This window comes from Phyllobates terribilis, unplaced genomic scaffold, assembly GCF_046119375.1.
Source record: "Phyllobates terribilis strain yellow unplaced genomic scaffold, ASM4611937v1 Scaffold_7__3_contigs__length_470593459, whole genome shotgun sequence".
NCBI classification, from domain to species: Eukaryota; Metazoa; Chordata; class Amphibia; order Anura; family Dendrobatidae; genus Phyllobates; species Phyllobates terribilis.
In genome coordinates, this window is record NW_027362767.1 from 469,559,204 (window position 1) to 469,586,903 (window position 27,700).

The 27,700-nt window shown below is 47.7% G+C and overlaps 1 protein-coding gene across 1 annotated transcript in view; it reads left to right on the forward strand.

Annotated features, from left to right (window-relative positions):
* The window catches only part of SRPX2 (sushi repeat containing protein X-linked 2), a 745,700-nt gene that overhangs the window by 684,986 nt on the left and 33,014 nt on the right, over nt 1-27,700 (forward strand). Inside the window, exons 7-8 of the mRNA XM_073642211.1 lie at nt 26,677-26,798; nt 26,885-27,064. Coding sequence (XP_073498312.1) covers nt 26,677-26,798; nt 26,885-27,064 — 302 coding nt within the window. The remainder of the gene's footprint in view (nt 1-26,676; nt 26,799-26,884; nt 27,065-27,700) is intronic.

The window sequence follows — 27,700 nt, forward strand, 5'->3', positions numbered from 1 at the left end:
CTTGTAGTAATGTGCCCCATCCTGGTGGTCCCCATCTTGCAGTAATGTACCCCCATCCTGGTGGTCCCCATCTTGTAGTAATGTGCCCCATTCTGATGGTCCCCATCTTGCAGTAATGTGCCCCATCCTGGTGGTCCCCATCTTGCAGTAATGTGCCCCCATCCTGATGGTCCCCATCTTGCAGTAATGTACCCCCATCCTGGTGGTCCCCATCATGTAGTAATGTGCCCCCATCCTGGTGGTTCCCATCTTGCAGTAATGTGCCCCCATCCTGGTGGTCCTCATCTTGTAGTAATGTGCCCCATTCTGGTGGTCCCCATCTTGCAGTAATGTGCCCCATTCTGGTGGTCCCCATCTTGTAGTAATGTGCCCCATCCTGGTGGTCCCCATCTTGTAGTAATGTACCCCCATCCTGGTGGTCCCCATCTTGTAGTAATGTGCCCCATTCTGATGGTCCCCATCTTGTAGTAATGTGCCCCATCCTTGTCCTCTTCTTGGAGTAAGGTCCCCCTCCGGTAGTAATGCCCCATCCAGGTCCCCATCTGGTAGAATTGTCCCCTGCGCTGTTCTTTTCACGTGTCCTCCGTTCCCTCGGCGTCCTTTGTGCACATGCGGCCGCAGGCACAGACCCCTTGACGATCCCGACCTGGTGCAGGAGGAGCCGCCGATAGCAGCGCTGCATTGCCGCGCAGAGACCGGCTCTCAGCACAGCTTTTCCAATGCCAGCCGCCGACCAATCAGAGGCCAGCAGCTGACATCTGCGCTTGGCAGTGATGTAATACGCCGCTGCGCTGGGAAGCAGATATCAGCTGCTGGCTTCTGATTGGTCGGTGGCTGGCATTGGAAATGCTGTGCTGAGAGCCGGTCTCTGCGCGGCAATGCAGCGCTGCTGTCGGCGGCTCCTCCTGGACCAGGTCGGGATCGTCAAGGGGTCTGTGTCTGCGGGCCACATGTTCGAGACCTCTGGTCTAGTTGTTCTCTGTCTTCGTTGCTTAACTTAGGTAGGTGAGCCTCCCATAGGAAAGCATCAATCTCCCCTTCCACCTGCTGCGACTGCGAGGAGTATAACTTCCTGTAAAATCCCCTAAAGACTTCCAAAATTTGCTCCCCCTGTGCATTCTCTTGTTTTAATCCTACTTTTTCACCCTCTGCATAGAAAGCTTCTTTTTGAAATCCCTCAACCGTTCTGCTTTGTGCAAATGTAGTTTATTGACCTCTTCCTGAGCAGCCATCATGCAGTTTTTCGTGTCCTGTGAATTATGGTTACTCAGTGCTCCCTCCGCTGCCCTCAATTCTTCCATTACCGCTATATCCTTGTTTCTGGATGTAGTCTTATGCCTTGATATGTCTCTGAACAAAATCCCCCTTAAATATGCCTTCATACTGTCCCAAACAATGTGTTGCTCTGCACTACTGAAATGCAGGTGCCGGAATGCAACGCACAGAGACACAAGGCGAGAACAGTCAGAGATGAATATAAACAGTTTATATATATATATAACAGGAATTCTGAACAAGGGATTGGCAACAAGGGTAATGAACAGTAATTTGAAATATTAGCAAGATACGAAGTCTCTCAAAGTAATGTGGTGCCCTCAGTCATGGGAGACACCACGTGAGTTCCTTAACTCTGCATATGGCCCTAGCGGGGGTCACCGGTTATTCCCGCTAGGCCGAAAGTCTTTTCCGGACAAATTCAATTAGATCACGTTGAGCTCCTTTAACCCCAACCGTTCCCCTCCCAACCTGAGTACCTAAACCCAATTGGCCCCGGTACCGTGAGTGAACAGTAGAAGTGACGGCCCTGTTCACGTATGCAGCTCCTCTGCTTTCACTGGCGTGACTTTCCTGGCTCAGCAGTCTCTCAACTCCTCTCTTCTTTACTGTTGGAGGCAATCTCTCAAGCCTTGGGTAGGGGGGTTCAGACCTCGTCTGTCGGTGGGCGACGACGGGTTCCGCGAACTCACTCAGCACCACAAGCAGGCTCCGAGTCTCCTCAGCAGGCACAGCACTCGGGTCACATCTGTGAGGTATCTGGAGGTCTTCCACCGGCGCCCGGCTGTGGCACCTCACAGACCTCTGGCTTAGGCCTGCCACACGGGGCTTCTCAGCACACAGAGAACGCATCTCCTCCTCTCTGCTGCTTGGCGCCAAAAACTGCTCAGGCTTGGCGCGCTGGCCTCTTATCTCCAGGAACTCTTTCCTGGAAGTCACCTGATCGGGTCCAGCATCTAAATCTGCTCTCTCTTCAACTTCTCTTGTGTATCTTGGTTCCGCTTGACTGTGTCTGGCCAGCAGATGGCAGTCTCTCTCCATCTTTGAAGCATCATATAAGAGTTCTCTTAAAGGCTCTCTCGCCTCTGCTACATTCCTCCCTCCTTTTTGTTCGCCAGTCCTTGGGCGAGTGGATTTCTTACAGAATTGATGTCTCTTTCCAGGCAGTGCAAGTTCAGACAGGAGTTGAGCACACTCCTGGTTTTCTGTTGGATCTGAGACCAGATAAACTCTTCTTGAGCATACTGGTTAGGAGGAATTCCGGCATTAGCCCGCTCAGTTCTGCGGGGCTCCTCCTGCGGAGGTGACTCCGGGATATCCGATGAATCAACCACTGGGGATTGCAAGTCACTTCTCGACTCATTCTGGGTTCCACTCGGGGTTGGCATCGACGGTTCTGACGGGCCCAACTGTATTGTGGCCCATCCTTCTTCATCCCCCAAGATTCCTGTATGTGGCACTCCAGCCAATTCGTTTGAGGGCCCAACCTCGTTACAGGCTTCTGCTTCAGACGAGCAAGGTCGCAGCATATTGCGGTGCAACACCCTGGGTGTCACGGCGTCATCCCCTTCGGGCCTAACCTCGTAGACTGGGTTGTCTGGGTGAACCTTCTTTACCACTCGATATGGTATCGCCTCCCAACGATGGTCCAGTTTACTCCCAAATCGTTTGACCCTTACCAGTACACGGTCTCCTGGCTGGAGTGATCCACCTGAGGTCGGGGGCCCATCTGCATGCTCGACTTCCTGAAACTTCTGAGCAACCAATCTTCTCACTGTATAGAGCTGGCGCTGGTGTTCTCGAATCCAGGTACTTGGGCTACTGCCCGGGCCGGAGTCTTCTGAGTCTAGCTCCAGTTCAGTAATTTATCGCCCACTTCTTCCAAACAGCAACATGTAAGGGGTGTAGCCAGTAGTCGCATGAACTCGATTATTATACACCCACACCAGCTCGGACACAAATTCGGGCCACTTCATCTTTTTGTCCGCTTCCAGCGTTCGCAATATTTGCAACAGGGTTCGGTTGAAGCGCTCGCATGCGCCATTCCCTTGAGGGTGATAGGGCGTTGTTCGGGATTGGTCGATCCCATAGATGCGGTATAGTTCATCCATCACTCGTCCTTGGAAGCAGGCCCCCTGGTTAGAATGTATCCGCTTCGGGTCCCATAAATCCGGATGAAATCCTGACAGATGGCCTTAGCTGCGGCTTCTGCTGTCTGGTCTTTGGTAGGCGTCACTACTGCGAACTTGGTGAAGTGATCAGTCATGACTAAACAGTGTCCATAACCATTGTATGAAGTTCCTATCATCAGGTAGTCAATCATCAGGACTTCCAAGGGGGCAGAAGTTCGGATGGTCTGAATGGGAGCTCTTTGTTCCGGGGGCTTGTTCAACTCGCACTGGTGACAGGTTCGGCAGACCCCCTCGACTTCTTGCCGCAGTTGAGGCCAATACACCAGCCGCTGCAACCACCGAAAGGTCTTCTCTACGCCGAAGTGAGCACCTCTTCTATGAACTTCCTGGGTTAGCTGCGTTACCAGCGCTCCTGGAACTACTACCTGCCAGGTAACATCAAATTCTCGAGGTAGCTGGATTCTTCGGCATAGCAAGCCAACCTTCAGGAAGAGCCTCTCCCACTGGCCTAGGATTTGTAGGGTAGTTGGAAGTGAAGCGGCTCTGGCTTCCTGGTCGGGTCTTTGACCAAGGGCGACCCATTCTCTCAGCTTTGCCAGCTCTGGGTCGGATTGTTGCAGATGTATCCACTCGTCTCTCAAGCGACCCAGAATTTGAGTGGGCCTCGGCTCCTCTCTGGTCTCCTGGGCGTCGAACACGGCAGCGACGAACTGGCTGAAATCCGGAATCTCGTCGCCTTCGAGCTCCTCATCTCTGTCCCTCTTCGGCCCCGTCTGAGTGACCCGGGGCAGGGCATCTGCATGAGTGTTCAGGGCCTTGAACCGATAGGCGATTTTATACTGGTATTTGGACATCCTTGCGACCCACCACTGCTCTAACGCACCCAGTTTGGCGTTCTCCAAGTGGGCCAAAGGGTTGTTATCTGTCCGCACTTGCACTTCTGACCCTGACAAGTACTCAGCAAATTTCTCGGTCATGGCCCACACCAGTGCCAATAGCTCCAGCTTAAACGAACTGTAGTTGTCCGGATTCTTCTCCGTATCTCGGAGCGACCTGCTGGCATACGCGATCACCCGCTCTTTTCCTCCTTGCACTTGAGCCAGCACTGCTCCCAGTCCATGCAAGCTTCCATCAATGTACAACATAAAAGGCTGCGAAAAGTCAGCGTAGGCCTGAATTGGGGCATCCGTTAGCGCCATTTTCAATACTCGGAATGCCTCTTCTTGTCGTGGGCCCCACTGAATGGGCTGCCGCTTGGCTCCCCCAGCCGTCCCTCTCAGCAATTCATTGAGCGGGATCACAATCTTAGCGAAGTCTTTAATGAATCTGCGGTAGTATCCAGCGAGCCCCAGAAATGCCCTCAGTTCTTTTAGATTGGCGGGTGTGGACCACTTCTGCACGGCAGCTACTTTCTCCGCAGTGGGGAGCACTCCTGCACTGCACACAGTGTGCCCCAGATATTCAATTTGTCGCTTGAAGAGACGACACTTACAAGGCTTAATTTTCAGGCCGTGCCTTTGAAGCCGTTCTAACACTTGTTCCAGTCGGCGGAGATGATCTTAAAACGTAGCGGAATAGATAATTATATCGTCCAGATATATTAAAGTGGCTTCAAAGTTGAGGTCCCCCAAGCATCTCTCCATCAGTCTTTGGAAGGTTCCCGGCGCATTTGTTAGCCCGAACGGCATACGATTGAACTCAAACAGGCCCAAAGGGAGAACAAAAGCTGTCTTCGGATGATCCTTCTCAGCTACTGGGACCTGCCAATAGCCACTGGCCAGGTCGAGGGAAGAGAAGAACTTGGCGCTTCCTAGCGCAGATAGAGACTCTTCAATTCGGGGGAGTGGATAGGAGTCCCGTACTGTACAGGCATTCAGCTTCCGATAGTCTACACAGAATCTCAGGGTAACATCCTTCTTCCGGACCAGCACGATAGGAGCCGCCCAAGGACTCTGACTTTCGCGGATCACGCCGTTCCGCAACATGTGGGCCAACAGCTCTTTCACCTCCTGGTACATTTGAGGCGGGATCTGCCGATATCTCTCTCGGATGGGAGCAGTATTTCCGGTGAATATTTCGTGCTGAATGTCCCGAGTGCACCCAAAATCGTCTTCATGTTGTGCAAACACTCCCTGATATCGCTCAGTAAAATTAGCCTCGATTTTCTCCAAGAGGTGGCGCCCAGCCAAGGGTTCTCTTCCATTCTCCTGGCTGTTGAGGGACACCTCCAGGGTCCATGGCTCTCCTTCCACAGGTGCCAGCCCTATAGTGTCAGCTCTGGTAAGGGCCTCTGGCATTATACACACTCGCGCCACCTCTTGTCGGGGCAACAACTGTAAACTCGTGCCACTTAGATTGATGCAACGCACGGACACTCGACCCTGCCGCACGGTGGCCAGGGTCCGAGCAACCAGGAGTCCAGAGGGCGCTTCCTCTCCCTCCATTGGTTCAATTTGAATGTCCACGCCTTCTAAGGACACATGTGCCAGCACCGGTAACGTGAATACAGTCTGTCCCACTGGCAGTGTCATTGTGGCTTCGGGTGGTATCGAATTTGGCTGACCCGCACGAGATGCTGGAATACTCTCTTGTTAGCTGGGTCCCGAGTGGCGCGGGTCCAGTTGTTTTTGTCACAGCCCTCAGCCAGGAACTGTCCGACCTCCTTCAGCACATTCATGCCCAGGGTTACAATGGGCCCATCGCCTCCGGGCCCTGTGGTCAGTACGATCCCTTTCCGACCGAGGTCCTTTCCACATGCCCGGACAGACATCCATACTACTCCCGCTACTGGGATAGGTAGTTGATTAGCCGCCACCAGTTTGACAGTGGGTTCCCGCCAGGAACGAGCAACTTCAGGAAAGTGACTTTGGAAATACGTCTCAGGCATAGTGGTCACTTGAGACCTGGTGTCCATTAGACAGCGGATCCGCTGCCCATTAAATTCAGCCCAGATAATGGGCCTCTCGGAGACAATGTCTTGAGAGCTCCCTCTTCCACTCTCTGAAGCTCGAGACCCCACGGTATGCTCCACAACCGTGGGGCATTTTAGTTTAACGGCTGTCACCTCCTCCTCCTTTCTCGGTTTGGACAGTCTTTGGAGATATGCCCCCTACCGCCGCAGGTCCAATACTATGGTCCTCGTTCTACCGATAGGTCGGGTACATGCCGTGCTGGGGCCTGGTAGGAACGTCTTTCTCGCTCTGGTCTCCGTCCGCATTGGGTGGTACGGTCCATCGGCAAGGGGGCAGCAGGGGTCTTTCTGCTAGCGTTTAACTCACCCCGAATATCTCGAATTTCCTGACGTATTTCCCGTACCCATAGAATCATAGAATCATAGAATCATAGAATGGTAGAGTTGGAAGGGACCTCCTGGGTCATCTGGTCCAACCCCCTGCTCAAAGCAGGATTCACTAGATCATCTCAGACAGATGTCTGTCCAGCCTCTGTTTGAAGACGTCCATTGAAGGGGAACTCACCACCTCTCGTGGCAGCCTGTTCCACTCATTAATCACCCTAACTGTCAAAAAGTTTTTTCTAATATCTAATCTGTGTCTCCTCCCATTTAGTTTCATCCCATTGCTTCTAGTCTTTCCTTGTGCAAATGAGAATAAAGATGATCCTTCTACAATGTGACAGCCCTTGACATATTTGTAGACAGCTATTAAGTCTCCTCTCAGTCTTCTTTTTTGCAAGCTAAACATTCCCAAATCCTGCAACCGTTCCTCATAGGACATGGTTTGCAGACCAGTCACCATTCTGGTCGCTCTTCTCTGAACTTGCTCCAGTTTGTCTATGTCTTTTTTAAAATGTGGTGCCCAAAACTGTACACAGTATTCCAGATGAGGTCTGACCAAAGAGGAGTAAAGACCGATAATGACTTCACGTGATCTAGACTGTATGCTTCTGTTAATACATCCCAGAATTGTATTTGCCTTTTTTGCTGCTGCATCGCACTGTTGACTCATGTTCAGTCTATGATCTATTAGTATACCTAAGTCTTTTTCACATGTACTGTTGCTTAGCTCTATTCCTCCCATTCTGTATATGCTTTTTTCATTTTTATTGCCCAGATGTAGTACTTTGCATTTTTCCCTGTTAAAAACCATTCTGTTGGTTGCTGCCCACTGCTCCAGTTTATTTAGGTCTTTTTGAATCCTCTCTCTCTCTTCTCTAGTATTAGCTATCCCTCCTAGCTTTGTGTCATCAGCAAATTTAATCAGTTTACCCTCAATTCCTTCATCTAAATCATTGATAAAGATGTTGAACAATACAGGTCCCAGGACGGAGCCCTGTGGTACCCCACTTGAGACATTCATCCAGCTGGATGTGAAGCCATTTACAACCACCCTTTGAGTCCGATCACTAAGCCAGTTATGAATCCACCTAACAGTTGCCTGGTCCATTGCATACTTGGTCATTTTTTCAATAAGGATGATGTGAGATACTTTGTCAAATGCTTTGCTGAAGTCAAGATATACTATATCTACAGCATTTCCCTGATCCACCCAGTCAGTGATTCTGTCATAGAAGGAAATTAAGTTAGTCTGACATGACTTGTTAGTTACAAACCCATGCTGACTCTGGTTAATCACTTCATTCTTATCCATGTACTTACATACATGTTGTTTAATAATTTGTTCAAAGATCTTTCCTGGTATAGAAGTCAGACTCACCGGCCTATAGTTCCCTGGGTCCACCTTCTTCCCCTTTTTGAAGATAGGAACAACATTTGCTCTTCTCCAGTCTTCTGGGACTTCTCCTGTTCTCCAAGAATTTTCAAAGATTATGGAGAGTGGTTCTAAAATTTCTTCTACAATCTCCTTCAGTACTCTGGGGTGTAATTCATCTGGACCTGGAGACTTGAACTCATTTATGTTAGCTAAATATTCCCTCACAATCTTTCTGTTTACTGATAACTTGGATTCCTCTATTCCTTTAAAAGGACAGTGAAGATCAGTTGATGTTACATTTTCTTTCTGAGAGAAAACAGATGCAAAATAGGAATTAAAAAGTTCGGCCTTCTCAACATCCTCTCTTACCATTTCTCCATTTTCATCCTGTAAAAATCCTATAGCATCTTTGACTTTTCTTTTACTTTTGACATACCCCCAAAATCCTTTTTTATTGCTTTTGACATCTCTTGCAAGCCTTAATTCATTGTCAGCTTTAGCTAACCTGATACGTGCCCTGCAGGATCTGCAGACTGCATTATAATCTTCTTTAGATATGCCTCCCTCTTTCCATTTAATAAACATTTCTTTCTTTCTTTTTAGCATGTGTTTAAGTTCTGTGTTCATCCATCCTGGTTTCCTTAAATGCTTCCCATTCTTCCTACTTTTCGGGATTGTTAACGATTGTGCTTTGAGAATCTCATTTTTAAAAATTTCCCATCCTTCCTGGACATTTTTGTCCTTAAGGACATCCAGCCATTGGATCCCTCCTATTCTCTTTCTGAGTCTCTTAAAATCTGCCTTTCTAAAATCTAACCTTGAAGTTTGAGTCTTCACATGTCTTCCTCCTCTAGTTATCCAAAATTCTATAATAGCATGATCCAATCAGGCTCTTTGTTAGTGAATCCAGGGGCAATTGCCTCATGACTTCTAACTGTGGCTTTGAGAACAGGAACTTCTTTCTCCAGGACTCTAGCTTCAGCCCCTACCTCCAGGAAGCCCAGATCAGGGCTCAAACGCAGCCGCTCCTTCAAGATCTGCCTCAGGGAAGGGTCTTTCAAGCCAGCAATCAGTTGGTCACGCAACACTTCATCTAATGGTCCCAGTCCTCGGTTCCCGTCTCGAGCCTTCTTAGTGATATGGGCCGTCACTTCCTGCAATGCATTAACATACTGATTTATGGTCTCATTTTCCCCTTGGACCCGCTGAAACAACCGTAGGCGCAAGTGTCCCAGATCTGTGGTGTCACCGTGCATGTCCTCTAGAATTTTTATCACTTTGTCCACGGTGTCACGGTCCCCAGGTGGGCGGTACATCACAGTCTGCCGGGCCTCTCCATCAAGGGTTAGGAGGGCCAGTTCCGCCTGGGCTAGGGGATCGAGGGGATACATACGTAGCATACTTCTCAGTCTTTCTACCCAGTCCCACAGTGACATGCCATCCCCCTTGAACTTGGGAAGATGGCTGAGCATAGCCCCCAGGGGTATATGACTCCGGCCGGACCCAGTCATAGGCTGCTCCGCCATCTCTGCGTCTGAATGTTGCATCCTGCCGACTACGCCAAATGAAATGCAGGTGCCGGAATGCAACGCACAGAGACACAAGGCGAGAACAGTCAGAGATGAATATAAACAGTTTATATATATATATAACAGGTATTCTGAACAAGTGATTGGCAACAAGGGTAATGAACAGTAATTTTAAATATTAGCAAGATACGAAGTCTCTCAAAGCAATGTGGTGCCCTCAGTCATGGGAGACACCACGTGAGTTCTTTAACTCTGCATATGGCCCTAGCGGGGGTCACCGGTTATTCCCGCTAGGCCGAAAGTCTTTTCCGGACAAATTCAATTAGATCACGTTGAGCTCCTTTAACCCCAACCGTTCCCCTCCCAACCTGAGTACTTAAACCCAATTGGCCCGGTACCGTGAGTGAACAGTAGAAGTGACAGCCCTGTTCACGTATGCAGCTCCTCTGCTTTCACTGGCGTGACTTTCCTGGCTCAGCAGTCTCTCAACTCCTCTCTTCTTTACTGTTGGAGGCAATCTCTCAAGCCTTGGGTCCAGACCTCGTCTGTCGGCGGGCGACGACGGGTTCCGCGAACTCACTCAGCACTGCAAGCAGGCTCCGAGTCTCCTCAGCAGGCACAGCACTCGGGTCACATCTGTGAGGGATCTGGAGCTCTTCCACCGGCGCCCGGCTGTGGCACCTCACAGACCTCTGGCTTAGGCCTGCCACACGGGGCTTCTCAGCACACAGAGAACGCGTCTCCTCCTGTCTGCTGCTTGGCGCCAAAAACTGCTCAGGCTTGGCGCGCTGGCCTCTTATCTCCTTGAACTCCTTCCTGGAAGTCACCTGATCGGGTCCAGCATCTAAATCTGCTCTCTCTTCAACTTCTCTTGTGTATCTTGGTTCCGCTTGACTGTGTCTGGCCAGCAGATGGCAGTCTCTCTCCATCTTTGAAGCATCATATAAGAGTTCTCTTAAAGGCTCTCTCGCCTCTGCTACACTACCCTCATTAAGCCTAAAAAATTCAGCGACCTCATCACCAATCTTCCCCATGTCTAGGAGTTGCAGCCAGAAAGGATGAATCTTCCATCCCAACTCCGATTTACTCCCCTGGTCCTCAATTTGTAGTAGCACCACTAGCGGACTGTGGTCCGACACCACTCTTGGTAAATACTCCACCTCCTGTACCAAATTATCAATCCATTCATTTCCCAGAGCTACGTCTATACAGGACAAAGAGCCATATGTGGCCGAATAGCAGGAGTAGCAGTACTTATCCACATTTCATACCCGCCATAGATCTGTCAAGGCTACTTCCTTTAAATAGTTATCAAACGCTGTCTCATTCCCTTCACTCCTCAACAAGGCATGTCTTCCCTTATCCCAGTGGTCATTGACAATTGTTTACATCACCCACTATAAGCATAGGAACCCCTACCCATCTACCTGATATTTCTAGAATTTCCCTCATCTTTTTCCCCCGAGTATGGAGGAGGGATATATACAGACACAATGCATAATAGTCTATTGAAAATCTTACACTCTACAAATACATATTGACCATCTTTGTCTATCGACACCTCTACCTCTACAAACGGCGTGCTTGAGTGTACACCTGTGAAGCAGTGACCGGGATCGTATACGAGGGACGGTATATATCCTCCAGAATGTGTACAAAGACCTATTAAATCCATTGGAGTGCATTGCAGTCACAGACACAGCTGCGGCTGCAATGCAGGAATGAAGGTGAGCATTGACATAGTCAGGCTATCTGGCTATGGCAGATTAGTAAAAACCGGCAGGGCCTTCATTTCTTGGGGGAGGTTACAGAAGGCAGTGGGGCGGCTTCCTCCCTCCAACCTGATTTTTCCAGTGGCTCTTGGCACAGGTCCTTTAAAATCCCTGCACTAAGGATTAGTGTTGTTCTATGTTGGAACCTGCTAGGAGGATAGCAAGAAAACTCGGCAGGACTGTGTATAGCTGAACCCACGCCTAGGAAGGCTCTTCACCCGTCAGGCTCTGAGCGGCCCGGCACGGCCGTTACCCACGGCAACTGTTGTGTATGGACTTCTGTGAACCCGGCTGTGAACCGGAGGACTTTGTTTACCCGTGAGTTGCTGAATAAAAGCTGTTTATGCTGGACTTGCTTGGGTCACTGCCTCAGTTACTGCACGGTGTGAGCACCGCCGCCTTACACACCCCTCTAGCGTAGGCTGAGAATGTCGAGCGATACGCCTTCCTCACCCATCTCTTCTGTAGCACTGCTATTTTTTCACTAACCAGGTGTGTTTCCTGAAGGCATATCACCGAGGGCCTCTGTTGCATAATATATTCCAGTATTGCTGTTCGTCTCGTGTTGTTAGATAGGCCTCTAACATTCCAGCTCAAAATTTTAACCCTTCCTCCCATCATAGTCAGTGATATCAGTATTTCTTCTCCCCCCCATTGATCTCCTTCTCCCCCAGTACCCTCCCTTCTCTAACACCTACTGCCACCCGATTCCCCATTTTAAAACTCAACTTAAACTACCCCTCGAACTTCCCCAACCCTTTCCCCACAGGAACTTTATCAACCTTTTGTTTTAATTCCTATACGAGAAAGGAGAACGCCTTTCCACAACCTAGCAATTATTAGGGTCTGAGATTTCGGATACTTTACTACTCTTCTAGTTAACTCTCCACCTCTTCGTCTCTCCCGCCCACCGATGACAGAATAAAATGCCTGTTGCACCGCCGAACACAACCATTATAAACATTTTCGTCCCGCAGTACCAAAGGACAATTATCCTATAACGATTCAAATTTTACAATCTTAATAACAATTAACCCTTGAACAACCAGAGCCTTCTTCAACAGGCCTCATCGGCTCTGATATGTTTGCCATTCTGATCCAGCCAAATTGTCGCCTCCTTGGGGGTCTGAAAAAAGTGTACCCCTCCCAGAGCCACCACCCTTAATTTGTCCGGATATAGCATTGAGTAAGCCAAACCCAGTCCCCGTAGTCTCCTCTTGACCTCTCCGAATTTCATTCTGAGCTTTTGAACTGCCGCGGTTATATAGATATCCGGTTGCCATCAATAGTTAAGTCTACCATGTCTCTGGCCCTTCTAAGTAGGAGATCGCGGTCCCGGTAGTTTAGGATTTTTGCCAGGATAGATTTCGGGGCTGACCCTGGGGGTAAGGGTCTTGGTGGTACTCGATAAGCCCTCTCCACTGCAAACAATTTTGTAAGGCTGTCTCCTCCCACTTTGGTTTTCAGCCATGATTCGATATAATCTGTGGGGTTGTTCCCGTCTACCTTTTCAGTCGCTCCAATTATTCTTAGATTGTTCCTACGGGAAAGGTTTTCAGATTGTCTGTTTTAATTTCCAGCTCAGAAATGCGCTGGACATATTTTTTCTCCCTTTTTAACAGTTCAGCAATCTGATCTTCAGCACTGCCTACACGCTCCTCCACCGTCTCCGTCCTCTCCTCAGCTTTCTGCATGGCAGTAAGGAAATTAGCCATTTCACCCTTTAAGCCATCAACCTGCAGAGTTAGGGCTGTGAGTGCAGATTTGCAAAATGTCACTACTGTGAATACATCCTTCAGTGTTGGTTCATTCACAGCTGCTTCACAGGAGTCTACAGGCTGTTCATTGTGTGCAGGGGCTTGTGAGGTTGCTGCAGTGGGGGATGTGCCACACTTATCCTGTGACTTATCAGCAGTCATGGGGGTCTGCTGAGTAATGGGTCTGTACTGTGCCTGGGACTGCTCTCTGTTCAACTCCCCTGTGTCCTTTACACCTCCAGCCTCCTCACCTCCAGCTCCCTGCTGCTGCCTCTCTGCCCCCTCCACTCTGGCAAACTTCTCCAGCCTGGAGATCACCTCCATCTTCCTCCTGTATGCAGCACTTGCCTTGGCTGCCTCCTCCTCTGCTGATCCAGCTCCATCTTGGGTCCGGGTACTCCCCCCTGTCCCCAGCTCTTTCTGCCTCCTGCAAGTCATCTGGACCTTGAATGTAGCCTCCGGCGGGTTCCTCGCGCTCACCGCAATCTCGGGAACCAGAGCAGCTATCTCAGGCGTTCAGCTGCGCCTCCGTTCAGCCCTGTGTTCGTTATGTGCAGTGGGAGAGCTCCAACACACGTCCTCTCACATGCCCTGCTGGGCCACACCTTCTGCTTCTCTGTTTACTTGCGGAGCATTTCCTTCTCTTTCATGAAGTTCTTGCCATCATTAGCGGCATCAATGACCGTCTCTTTTTCTTCTTTCACAATCTGCATTGCCTTTTCTCGCTCCGGCTTGGTCAGGACTTGCGCCCGGTCCTTAATGCGACAGACGTCCTTCTTGGTCATGATCAGAGACACGCTGGAGGGGTCCTCAGAGGGCATGATTAGGTCCCGTATCAGGTCACTGGTGATGATCCGGATGGTCTCAGGCTTGTGACTCCGTGATGTCGCCGACGCGGCTTTACGACGTCCGTTCCCGCGCACGCAAGTCTTAAAGGAGTCAACGCCTCGTCGAACCAAGCATACATTTCCTATGACTACCCACCGCAAGTCCAGTCTCTGAGCGTATGGGGCATAGTCAGGACCATTACACTGTTGACGCACCTTGTGTACCCTTATATTGTCTCTGCCAAGCAGGAAAAGAATCTCGGCGTCCATATCCATAGGGAAATAACGCTGGCTAGTTGCCTTAGGTGTGGTTGGTGAAATGCAGCTCCCGGGGTAGGGATCTCATCCCTACGGTCAGGTATTTGATCACATTCGATCAGCGTCTTTAAGGGTATTTTCTTGTCTTTATTGTTAGGAGAAGAGATGAATCCTTCTGCCACTAGTCTCTATGCGGCCTGTGGAAGTGTTCAAAGTGTAGGGTTCTGCTGGTCCCTTGACTCCAAAAGCTGCGAAGATCAGAGCTATCAGACCGGTTGATGATCAGACCGGTTGCTCTGATCATCAATGAGAGCATACATTCACTGCCTTTTCTGGTTGTCTTTCTGGGTAAACCCTGATTAGGCATTTCTTGGTACAGCATTTGGCGCTCTGGCCCTCCTCACATACCTCCAGGCATGAGCAGGAAACAGCTGTGAAAGAGTCTGCATGATTCTGAGGCTCCCCACCATGGCTTGGAGTGGGACTAGTGGTGACTGTGGCAGGTGCATCGCTGGTAGGTGGGGGTGAATGCATAGCTGAGGCGTATCTGTCGCTACAGCACTCCTCACACTTAATGGCAGATTTACAGTCCCTGGCTATATGTTCCAATGAGGCACAGCATCTGAAAGAACCCAAGTGCATTGAGGATGTTCTTGTTCTTCTGTATGGTTTTGGACCTAAATCCCCTGCACTCATTCAGTGAGTGTGTTTTTTTATGAATGGGACATTAACGATTGAAAGACTTGTCTCCTGACAAGGTAGTGTAATGTTTACTGGTAGGTTCTGCAGGTGGTGGCAGGTTAGTCTTTCTAACTCTCACACTGTTATTAACCCCTTAAGCCCCGCGGGTGGTTTGCACGTTAATGACCGGGCCAATTTTTACAATTCTGACCACTGTCACTTTATGAGGTAATTACTCTGGAACGCTTCAACGGATCCCCCTGATTCTGAGATTGTTTTTTCGTGACATATTGTACTTCATGATTGTGGAAAAATTTCTTCGATATCACTTGCGTTTATTTGTGAAAAAAACGGAAATTTGGTGAAAATTTTGAAAATTTTGCAAATTTCAAAATTTGAATTTTTAAGCCCTGAAATCAGAGAGATATGTCACACAAAAGAGTTAATAAATAACATTTCCCACATGTCTACTTTACATCAGCACAATTTTGGAACCAAAATTTTTTTTTGTTAGGGAGCTATAAGGGTTAAAAGTTGACCAGCGATTTCTCATTTTTCCAACAAAATTTACAAAACCATTTTTTTAGGGACCACATCACATTTGAAGTCACTTTGAGAGGTCTTTATGACAGAAAATACCCAAAAGTGACACCATTCTAAAAACTGCACCCCTCAAGGTGCTCAAAACCACATTCAAGAACTTTATTAACCCTTCAGGTGCTTCATAGGAATTTTTTGAATGTGGAAGAAAAAAATGAACATTTAACTTTTTTCACAAAAATGTTACTTTAGACCCAATTTTTTTTATTTTCACAGGGGTAACAAGAAAAAATGGACCGTAAAATTTGTTGTGCAATTTCCCCTGGGCACGCAGATACCCAATATTTGGGGAAAAAACACTGTTTGGGCGCACTGTAGGGCTCGGAAGGGAAGGAGCGCCATTTGACTTTTTGATTGTAAAATTTGCTTGAATAATTAGCGGACACCATGTTGCGTTTAGAGAGCCCCTGTGTGCCCAAACATTGGAGCTCCCCCACAAGTGACCCCATTTTGGAAACTAGACCCCCCAAGGCACCTTTCTAGATGCATAGTGAGCACTTGGAACCCCCAGGTGCTTCACAAATTGATTCGTAATAATGAAAAAGTGAAAAAAAAAACACTTTTTCATTGTTACGAATCAATTTGTGAAGCACTTGGGGGTTCCAACTGCTCACTATGCATCTAGATAGGTGCCTTGGGGGGTCTAGTTTCCAAAATGGGGTCACTTGTGGGGGAGCTCCAATGTTTGGGCACACAGGGACTCTCTAAATGCAACATGGTATCCGCTAACAAATTGAATGGAAAATCGGCTCAAATTGTTAGCGGACACCACATTGCGTTTGGAGAGCCCCTCTGTGCCCAAACTTTGGAGCTCCCCCACAAGTGACCCCATTTTGGAAACTAGACCCCCCAAGGCACCTTTCTAGATGCATAGTGAGCACTTGGAACCCCCAGGTGCTTCACAAATTGATTCGTAATAATGAAAAAGTGAAAAAAAAAACACTTTTTCATTTTTACGAATCAATTTGTGAAGCACCTAGGGGTTCCAAGTGCTCACTATGCATCTAGATAGGTGCCTTGGGGGGTCTAGTTTCCAAAATGCGGTCACTTGTGGGGGAGCTCCAATGTTTGGGCACACAGGGACTCTCTAAATGCAACATGGTATCCGCTAACAAATTGAATGGAAAATCGGCTCAAATTGTTAGCGGACACCACATTGCGTTTGGAGAGCCCCTCTGTGCCCAAATTTTGGAGCTCCCCCACAAGTGACCCCATTTTGGAAACTAGACCCCCCAAGGCACCTTTCTAGATGCATAGTGAGCACTTGGAACCCCCAGGTGCTTCACAAATTGATTCGTAATAATGAAAAAGTGAAAAAAAAAACACTTTTTCATTTTTACGAATCAATTTGTGAAGCACCTAGGGGTTCCAAGTGCTCACTATGCATCTAGATAGGTGCCTTGGGGGGTTTAGTTTCCAAAATGGGGTCACTTGTGGGGGAGCTCCAATGTTTGGGCACACAGGGACTCTCTAAATGCAACATGGTATCCGCTAACAAATTGAATGGAAAATCGGCTCAAATTGTTAGCGGACACCACATTGCGTTTGGAGAGCCCCTCTGTGCCCAAACTTTGGAGCTCCCCCACAAGTGACCCCATTTTGGAAACTAGACCCCCCAAGGCACCTTTCTAGATGCATAGTGAGCACTTGGAACCCCCAGGTGCTTCACAAATTGATTCGTAATAATGAAAAAGTGAAAAAAAAAACACTTTTTCATTTTTACAAATCAATTTGTGAAGCACCTAGGGGTTCCAAATGCTCACTATGCATCTAGATAGGTGCCTTGGGGGGTCTAGTTTCCAAAATGGGGTCACTTGTGGGGGAGCTCCAATGTTTGGGCACACAGGGACTCTATAAATGCAACATGGTATCCGCTAATAAATTGAATGGAAAATCGGCTCAAATTGTTAGCGGACACCACATTGCGTTTGGAGAGCCCCTCTGTGCCCAAACTTTGGAGCTACCCCACAAGTGACCCCATTTTGGAAACTAGACCCCCCAAGGCACCTTTCTAGATGCATAGTGAGCACTTGGAACCCCCAGGTGCTTCACAAATTGATTCGTAATAATGAAAAAGTGAAAAAAAAAACACTTTTTCATTTTTATGAATCAATTTGTGAAGCACCTGGGGTTTCAAGTGCTCACTATGCATCTAGATAGATGCCTTGGGGGGTCTAGTTTCCAAAATGGGGTCACTTGTGGGGGAGCTCCAATGTTTGGGCACACAGGGGCTCTCCAAACGCAACATAGCGTCCACTAACAATTTGAGCCGATTTTCCATTCAATTTGTTAGCGGACACCATGTCGTGTTTGGAGAGCCCGTGATGTGCCTAAACAGTGGAGCTCCCCCACAAGTGTCCCCATTTTGGAAACTATACCCCTCAAGGATTTTATTAAGGTGTATAGTGAACATTTTGAACCCAGAGGTACGGCACAGAATTTGTTTACATTAGGTCATCATATTGAATAAGTTGTCATTATTCTTGAGCGCAAGTGCTCGCTACTTGAGTTTGCATCGGGTACTCAGGTATGCACCATGTACAGCGTGTGCTCGAGTGACATGCTCGAGTCCCTGCTCCGCATGTTTCACGGTTATTAGACACCCAAAAAAAAACATGCGGGGGTCGCTCGTGCATGGCAGGCAATCCCCGTAAAGTTTTTTGGCCGCGAAGCATATGGGGCAGAGACTCGAGCATGTCACTCAAATACCCACGATACTCAATGCATACCAGAGCACCCGATGCAAACTCAAGTAGCGAGCACTTGCTCTCAACACTAGTCGCCATATCGTCATCTTTTTTTCTTACTTTTGAAAAAAATCCCAACCCCAGCCCTAACCCTAGCACAACCCTAGCCCCAGCACAACCCTAGCCCCAGCCCCAGCCCTAACCCCAGCACAACCCTAGCCCCAAACCCAGCCCTAACCCTAGCCCAATCCTAACCCAAGAGTTTATTTTTGACGCCGTTCCTTGTGCGGTATAAGTGATTAGACGACTTTATTCTTCGGGTCGGTGTGATTACAGCAATGCCAGAATCATATGGGGTTTTTATGACTGACAGCTGTCACACACTAAAAGACGCATTTTTTGTAAAATCTAGTTTTTGCATCGCCATATTTTGAGAGCTATAATTTTTCCAGATTTTGGCAGACAGTCATGTGACGGCTCGTTTTTTGCGGGATGACTTGACGTTGTTATTGGTGCCATTTTCAGGCACGTGACATTTTTTGATCGCTTTCTATTCCGATTTTTGGGAGGCAGAATAAACAAAAACCAACAATTCAGGAATTGTTTTTTTTTTTTTTTTGTTTTTTTTATTCTGTTCCGCGTGTGGTAAAATTGATGAGGTAGCTTTATTCTTCGGGTCAGTACGTTTACAGCGGTACCACATTTGTATCATTTTTCTATGTTTTGGCGCTTATACACAATAAAAGCTATTTTATAGAAAAAAATATTTTTTAGTATTGCTTTATTCTGAGAGCTATAACTTTTTTATTTTTCTGCTGATGGAGCTGTATGGCGGCTTGTTTTTTGCGGGACGAGATAACGTTTTCAGCGGTATCATTTTTATTTATATGCGTCTTTTTGATCGCGTGTTATTCCACTTTTTGTTTGGCGGTATGGTGATAAAGCATTGTTTTTTCCTTCGTTTTTTTTTTTTTTTTTTTTTTACCGTGTTCACTGAAGGGGTTAACTAGTGGGACAGTTTTATAGGTCAGGTTGTTCCGGACGCGGAGATACCAAATATGTGTACTTTTATTGTTTTTTTTTTATTTTTTTTATAATAATATTTATTGATGGGTACATTATATTTTTATTTTTGGTGTATTATTTTTTTTATTTTTTTATAATATTTTTGCACATTTTTTTTTTTTTTTTTCCACTTTCACACAGTTTATACACTTTATTACTTTGTCCCACTCTGGGACTTTCACTTTTTTTTTTCTGATCGCCTGCATGGCACAGGAATGAAGCACCATCCCTATGCCATGAAGGCTGCCGAATGTTGTCATGACGACATCGGGTCGTCATGGCAACACCCGGGAAGCCTTTGCAGACTGCGCTGGAAGCCGGAAGAGGAGGTGAGTATCGCCAATCACCTCCCCTTGCCCCCGCAATGCCGCGATCGACTTCGATCGCAGCATCGCGGGGGTTAATGTGCTGGGAGCGGTGCAGGACCGCTCCCTGCACATAGTACCGGGTGTCAGCTGTGACAATCAGCTGACACCCGGCGGCGATCGCGCCCCCACAGCCTGTGTGCGCGCGCGATCGCGATGACGTACTAATACGGGTCTGGCTCTTAAGTCCCAGGGCACAGACGCGTATTAGTACGTCAGATGTTATTAAGGGGTTAAAGACTTTGTGTTTAAGTGTGATGCTTTCATACCTTGATGATGATGCTGCTGGAGCTGCAGTGTTAAACTCTAGGAAATCGAGGCTGGGGTCGTTCCTCATCTGGACTTGTTCATCGATGAACCTGCAGAAATGGATAAATGGAGGAAAAGTGACATTGTGTGCTCTTTTGTATCTTGAGACCCGCACTGCCCACTCCTCTTGCAAGCTGTGTGGCCGCTTTGTGACGATTGGGTTCACTCCATGGGCAATGTCCAGATAACACAGTCCAGACAAACCAGGTTCTCTTTTTGCGAGTTCCAATTCCATGAGAAGATCACTTATAATAATAATTTTGATTTATATAGCGCCAACATATTCCGCAGCACTTTACAATTAAGTAGGGACATGTACAGACAATATAAACAATACAATGTATCATATTTCACCAGTTACAGGAAGATTGAGGGTCCGGCTGCTCACAAGCTTACAATCTATATGGAAATGGGGGGACACAATAGACAGACAGATACTGGCTGATGACCATGTTCTAAGGGCAGTTACCGTGTGGTATTTGGTGCATGGAGGATGTGGAGACAGATGAATACGCAGGGGCAGATTAACATTAACATTTAGGAGGGAACAGGGGAGAGTTAGGTTGGTGAGTTGAGGTGGTCGGCTTGTCTAAACAGATGTGTTTTTAAAGCATGTTTGAAGACATGGGGGCTAGATATCAGTTGGATCATTTGGGGCAGTGCATTCCAGAAAACTGGCGTGGCACAATAGAAGTCTTGGAGACGGAGGTGTGAGGTTCGGATTAAGGAGGATGTTAGTCTTAGATCAGTTGCAGAACGGAGGGCACGGGAATAGCGGTAGACAGAAATGAGGGATGAGATACAGGGCTTTGCAGAACTGTGGAGAGCTTGGTGGGTGAGAGATGAGTTTATAATGTATTCTGTGGTGAATGGGTAACCAGTGCAATGACTGGCACAGAGTAGTGGCGTCGGTGAAGCGGCTGGACAGAAATACGACCCTGGCTGCTGCATTCAGGACGGATTGGGGAGGAGAGAGTTTGTTTAGAGGAAGGCCGATCAGAAGAGAGTTGCAGTAGTTCAGACAAGAGTGAATAAGAGCGACAGTAAGAGTTTTTGCAGTATCAAAGGTGAGAAAAGGTCGGATTCTGGTGATGTTTTTAAGGTGCAGGTGACAAGAGCAAGCGAGTGATTGTATATAGGGAATAAAGGAAAGTTGTGTGTCAAATATGACTCCAAGACAGTGAGCTTGCTGCTTGGGAGTTAGAGTGGCACGACCCAAGGAAATTGCAAGGTCAGGTATAGGTAGGTTAGTAGAGGGAGGAAAAACAAGGAGCTTAGTTTTGGAAAGATTCATTTTCAGATAGACGGATGACATGATGTTAGAGACAGCGGAAAGACAATCACTGATATTTTGTATTAGAGTGGGGGTGATGTCAGGTGTCATCGGCATAGAGATGATACTGGAAACCAAATCTGCTGATGGTTTGCCCAAAAGGGGCAGTACACAAGTAGAAGTGGTTAAATATTTTAGTTAGGTGCGTAGTGACAGCTGGGGAAAGGAACTGAAGGAGATGTGAGGGAATAGGGTCACTGTTGCAGGTTGTAGGGCGAGAAGAAGCAATGAGTCTGGTCACTTCTTCTGTGACCGGCTCGAAGATGGAAAGTGAACTTGAGGTGCGGGAGGGAAGGGGATCCAGACTCTGAGGAGATTGTGCAAAAATGTGATTGATATGATTATGATATGATTGATTTTTTGTAGGAAATAAGTGGCCAGATCGTCAGCGCTTAGGTTGGTGACAGGGGTCTGTACTTTAGGGCTCAGGAGGGAGTGGAAGGTTTCAAAGAATTGTTTAGGATTGTTGGCTAGATATGTGATGATAGTGGTAAAGTGGACTTGTTTAGCCAGATGAAAGGCAGAGTTATAAGTTTTGAGCATGAACTTATAGTGGATGAAGTCTTCTGTCGAGAGTGATTTTCTCCACAGATGCTCAGCGCACTTTGAGCAGCGCTGGAGAAAACATGTTTGCATCATATGCCAGGGCTGCCATCGATGCCAGGTCATTCTGCTTGTTGTTTTAGTGTGACAATGCTGAGTCTGGACACGAGAGGGAGAGGATGGGGGCTAAAGATGATTGTTCATAAGTTGCTGGGTATTAATGGCATGTAGATTTCTGTGTGTATGGTAAGTGGGGGTGTTCCGGGTGAGGAGACAGTCCTTGACAGAGAAGGAAAGAAGGTTGTGGTCAGAGAGTGGTAGAGGGGAGTTAGTAAAGTCATGCAGCGAGCAGAGACGGGAGAAAACCAGGTCCAGAGTATTCTCGTTTTCGGTTTAGGTGTTAATGATGGCTTATGTTTAGCTTTTCTGTATGTAAATCCCATTTCCTTTAGGCGGTTTCTTACAGTTCAGTCACAGACATTGACTCCAGTTTCCTCCGATTCGTTCCTCATTTGTTTTGTTGTGCATTTCCTGTTTTGGAGACATATTGCTTTAAGTTTCCGGTCTTGACGCTTTGATGTCTTCCTTGGTCTACCAGTATGTTTCCCTTTAACAACCTTCCCATGTTGTTTGTATTTGGTCCAGATTTTAGACACAGCTGACTATGAACAACCAACATCTTTTGCAACATTGCGTGATGATTTACCTTCTTTTAAGAGTACGATAATGCTCTCCTTGGTTTCAATTGACATCTCTCGTGTTGGAGCCATGATTCATGTCAGTCCACTTGGTGCAACAGCTCTCCAAGGTGTGATCACTCCTTTTTAGATGCAGACTAAGGAGCAGATCTAATTTGATGCAGGTGTTAATTTTGTCGCTCGACCTTCCTGTCCCAATTACTAGGGGACCGCAGAACACCACTATTGAACACAGAGCAGTGTCAAAAGGTTGTTAGTCGGATAGCAGATAATGCTTCCAGTCACTTTGCCACCATCACCACCACCCTGTTTTCCACACGATCAAGTCTCAGTAGCCTGCATATTACTCACCCTGATTCTCCTTCCTCCCACACTAGGACACTCAGAAGAGCTGTTCACTTTTCCATTTGTAGATTCGGGCTTCTCGCCCGACAGCTTCAACGAGTCAAGAGAACGCGTGTAGCGATGCCCAAATATTTGAGCAGTCACAATGACACGAAGGCAATGGTGGGAAAGTGCAATTACTGTCGAAAGAGGTGGATGATGATGAGACACAATTGCCAGAAAGTCATGAGGAGGACCAGGGTGCGGAAGTGAAAGGCGAGGTGGTGGATGATATAGTAACTGACCCAACCTGGCAGGGGGACATGCAGAGCGAAGACAGCAGCACACAGGGGGATGGAGGCAGAGCACCACAACAGGCAGGAAGAAGCAGTGTGGTGGCTGCAGACACAAGGCGGGAAAGCGTAACGCCAACACGACGGAAGTTGCCAGTACAACTGTAAGGTCTTCCCGAGTCTGGTTGTTTTTTAAAGACTCTGCAGATAACCCCAAAAAGGCCATTTGCACCACCTTCCAGGCCAGCATCAGCAGGGGTAGCAAAACTATCAAGCCTGACCACCACCAGCATGATCAGGCACATGGCAGCAAAGCACCTGACTAAGTGGGCCAAACCCAGGGTCCAGAAAGCAGCATTCATTTGTCCCTACCCCAGTCGTTGGAACACAAGCTCAAATACGCAGCCAACGCCCCACAGGCCACACAGTTGTGGACAGCTCTGAAAGAGCAGGCAGATCTGCGGCTGACATCGCTGAACCTACAGCCCGGCATGGTCGTGTGTGACAATGGCTGGAACCTGGAGGTGGCTCTGAAGGGAGGCGAGCTCACACACGTACCATGCCTGGCCCATATGCTTAACCTCATGGTTCAGCGGTTTCTCAAAACCTACCCAGATCTGCCAGATCTGCTTGTCGAAGTAAGCCGCCTGTGTGCCCATTTTAGAAAGTCTAGCTACAGCTTTTGCCACCCTTGCCGTGCTTCAGCAGCATTTGCAGCTTCCAACTCACCGACTGGTGTGCGATGTCCCCACACATTGGAACTCTACATTGCAGATGTTGGGAAGGATTTGTAAGCAGAAGAGGGCAGTTGTTGACTACCAGCATCAACAAGGCCATCGATATTCCGGTCAGACTCCACACATAAGACCTCAGGAGTGGACACGGATGTCAGACATCTGAGCCATCCTCCAAAACTTTGATGACTCCACCAAGATGGTGAGCGGCAATGACGCCATAATTAGCGTCACCATCCCGTTTCTTTGTTTTCTGAAACGCCCTCTGCTAAGAATTAAAGAGGATGCATTGCAGGCGGAGCACAATGAGATGGAGCAAGGAACCATGCAGGGTGATTCAACACAGCCCAGCCTCATCTCATCCCAACGTGGATTGGGTGACAATGAGGAAGAGCAGGAAGAAGAAGAGGAGCTAGTTTCCTGCGCTATAGATGGTACTACCTACACAACTGTCATACCGTCTGTTCAGCATGGATGGCCTGAGGACAGGGAGGTGGAGGATGAGGAGGAGAGCATGGTCAGTCATCATCTTGGTGAGGACACGGAAATCTTGGTTGTTAGCAGTCTGGCACACACAGCTGAGTTTATGTTACGCTGCCTTTCCCGTGACCCTCTTGTTGTCCAAATTTATTTTGGGTGACTGACCGTCATTACTGGTTGGTAACACTACTAGACCCATGCTACAAGGAGAACTTTCTGTCTCTTATTCCAACGCCGGACAGGCCTAATAAAATGGAGCAGTACCAGAAGGCCCTTGTTGAGGAATTATTTAAAAAATTCCCATCTGAAAACGCTGGCGGCAGAGGTCACAGTTCATTGGACAACCAAGGAGTACAGGCAAGAGAGACACAAATCCAATTCAGCGGAGGCAGGGGAACACTGTCAAAGTTCTGGGACAGTTTTCTCAGACCCTCCCATTGCACAAGCCCTGAGGCGCTGGGTACTCTCACAAGAAGGGAAAGGTTTCGGAAGATGCTGAGGGAGTACCATGCCGACCGTACAAACGTCCTCCGTGATTCTTCTGTGCCTTATAATTATTGGGTATCCAAGCTGGACACGTGGCATGAACTGACTCTTTACGCCTTCGAGGTCCTGGCCCGCCCTGCCGCTAACGTTTTGTCAGAGCTGGTTTAAGTGCTGCTGGTGGAATTATAACCAATAGGCGCATTCGCCTGTCAACTAAAAATGCTGACAGGCTGACTCTTATAAAAATGAAAAAGGGCTGGATTTGGCCAGACTTCTCAACACCACCAAATGATAGCAGCGCAACAAACTCAAATACAGTGTCTTTTTTTTGGGAGGTCTAACACTATTCCCATGTACCTCCCCATATCTACCATATCACCATATCTACGTCTCTTGCAAGGGGCATTGGAGTTCCTCCAAATTTTTGGCAGCGGTTGCATTCACTTCATAGGCAAACTTACTTCCTAATAATGGGAACATTGTTTTCAGGAGGCCCTCTGACCTCCACTTCTCTTGCAAGGGGAATTGGAGTTCCTCCAAATTTTTGGCAGCCTTTGCATTCACTGCATAGGCAAACAGTGTGGGAACATTGTTTTCTGGAGGCTCTCTGACCTCTACGTCTCTTGCAAAGGGCACTGGAGTTCCTCCAAATTTTGGACAGCCGCTCCAGTCACTGCATATGCAAGAACAGTATGGGAGACCCACTCTTTTCTAATGGGAACATGTCGTTACTGTGGCCCACCTCTATGTGTCTTTAAATTGTTATTGGGGGTTTTTCCCAAATTTTGGCAGCCCTTGCAGTCACTGAATACACAACAACAGTATACGAGACCCACTCTTTAATAATTGGAACAACAAAGCATAGCCAACTGCTGGCCCTTTAAGAATAGTAAGGGCCACCTGATGGCTCTATAAAAATAGTCTTGGTGACTTTCAGAGTTCCTCCTCCATAAATGAAATAGGATGTGTCTGATGATGTGTCACACACCACATGGCCAGATAAGGAAATAAAATGTTAAAATGACATTTCCCGGTGAATGCATTTGTCTTGGTTGAAAGCAATGCAAAAGTGCAAAAAAGCACCAAAAACGCTATGTGTGAACATAGCCCAAGGTGTGAAGGAGCATTTTTGTTTTTGGTTATTTATTTTGCCTTATATACAAGTCATTACCCTGGAAAGGATGTTCCTTGACATATTTCCCAGGAAAATCCATTTTGGTTTTGTTTTTGTATGTTTTATTGTGAGTCCGTAAAAGTGGACAACGTTGACAGCAGTGACCTGGGAGTCAGAAATGCTTCCAGGGGTCTTCCACTTGCTGTTCCCATGTCATTTGAGGATTGTTCCCATCGATTTGGGTAATTCTTAGGCCCTCTGTAGACCGCCGGGGGGAGCCGCCGGAAATATGCTCGAGTTTCCCATAGACTTCCATTGGGCTCGTTACTCGGACCGAGCACTCGAACATTTTAGTGCTCACTCATCACTTGAGATTATAAATATGTACATGCAAACAGTGATTCAGTACAGGTTATTCCCTTCTAAACTCCTTGAATCCAAAGTCACTGAATCACAAGTCACAAGCTTAAGCCCAATCACATTTAGAAACAAATTAATCACAAGCTTTTTCACTCGCTATATCAAATGCTTTAAATAGTTGCTTTTCTCTTCATTGTAATGCAAACTGCAATTCTCTGCAATGTCTGCAAAATATTACACTGACCTAACAGCCTTTGGTCATGGTTGTGCACTGCTAGACTTGCCGTGGGTAGGCTGTGGTACCATTCCCTATCTGTAGGCACTGGAGGGCCAGTCTTACCATGGGAGTAATGTATGTATATAATATAAAAATTTTATATGCAGGGTGTACCGCCGTGGCCCAGAACCAGGGTCTGAGCTACATGAAGGTGAACACATCATCCGATATACAGCGTATGACAGCGCCAATAATCGCGCTAGCTGCAAATTTATAGTAAAAGTACAAGGTAAGAAACAAACTGAATTCCAGGTCCGCAGAGCCGAATGTTGCATTGCATGGTTGCCACTAAACGCTCTTCCATTTGTCTTGCAGTCAGACGCTGTCCTCTTCTTTCTCCCCCTCTTCACGGCCATATCACCTGCAGCTCTGCTGGAAACAACTACGGAGCGAACTGCAAATATGATTGTGAGGGTGGCTACGAGCGCCAGGGTGCAGCCAACAGGGTCTGCCTGTACAGCCAGCAGTGGGCCGGATCCCCAGCCATTTGTACACGTCAGTAATTAACCACGGTTGTTTCTGTCACAGCAAATCCAGGCCATCATAGAACAGTCACTATTTCATCCTTCTCTGCTAGATTTCTAAAACTTAACATGGACAAAACAGAATTCATCATCTTTCCACCATCTCACTCAACCCCCCCAACGAACTTATCAACGTCAATGGCTGCCCACTCTCCCCAGTCCCTCAAACTTGCTGCCTCGGGGTAAGCCTGGACTCTGAACTCTCCTTCAAACCACATATCCAAGTCCTTTCCACTTCCTGCCGACTCCAACTCAAAAATATCTCCCGGATCCGTACGTTCCTCAACCATGAAGCTGCAAAAACACTAGTGCATGCCCTCATCATCTCCCGCCTTGACTACTGCAACCTCCTGCTCGGTGCCCTCCCTTCCAACACTCTCGCACCCCTCCAGTCCATCCTAAACTCTGCTGCCCGACTAATCCACCTGTCCCCCAGCTATTCCCCGGCCTCTCCTCTCTGTCAATCTCTTCACTGGCTCCCCATTGCTCAGAGACTCCAGTTCAAAACCCTAACCATGACATACAAAGCCATTCACAACCTGTCTCCTCCATATATCTCTGACCTAGTCTCCCGGTACTTACCTGCACGCAACCTCCGATCCTCACA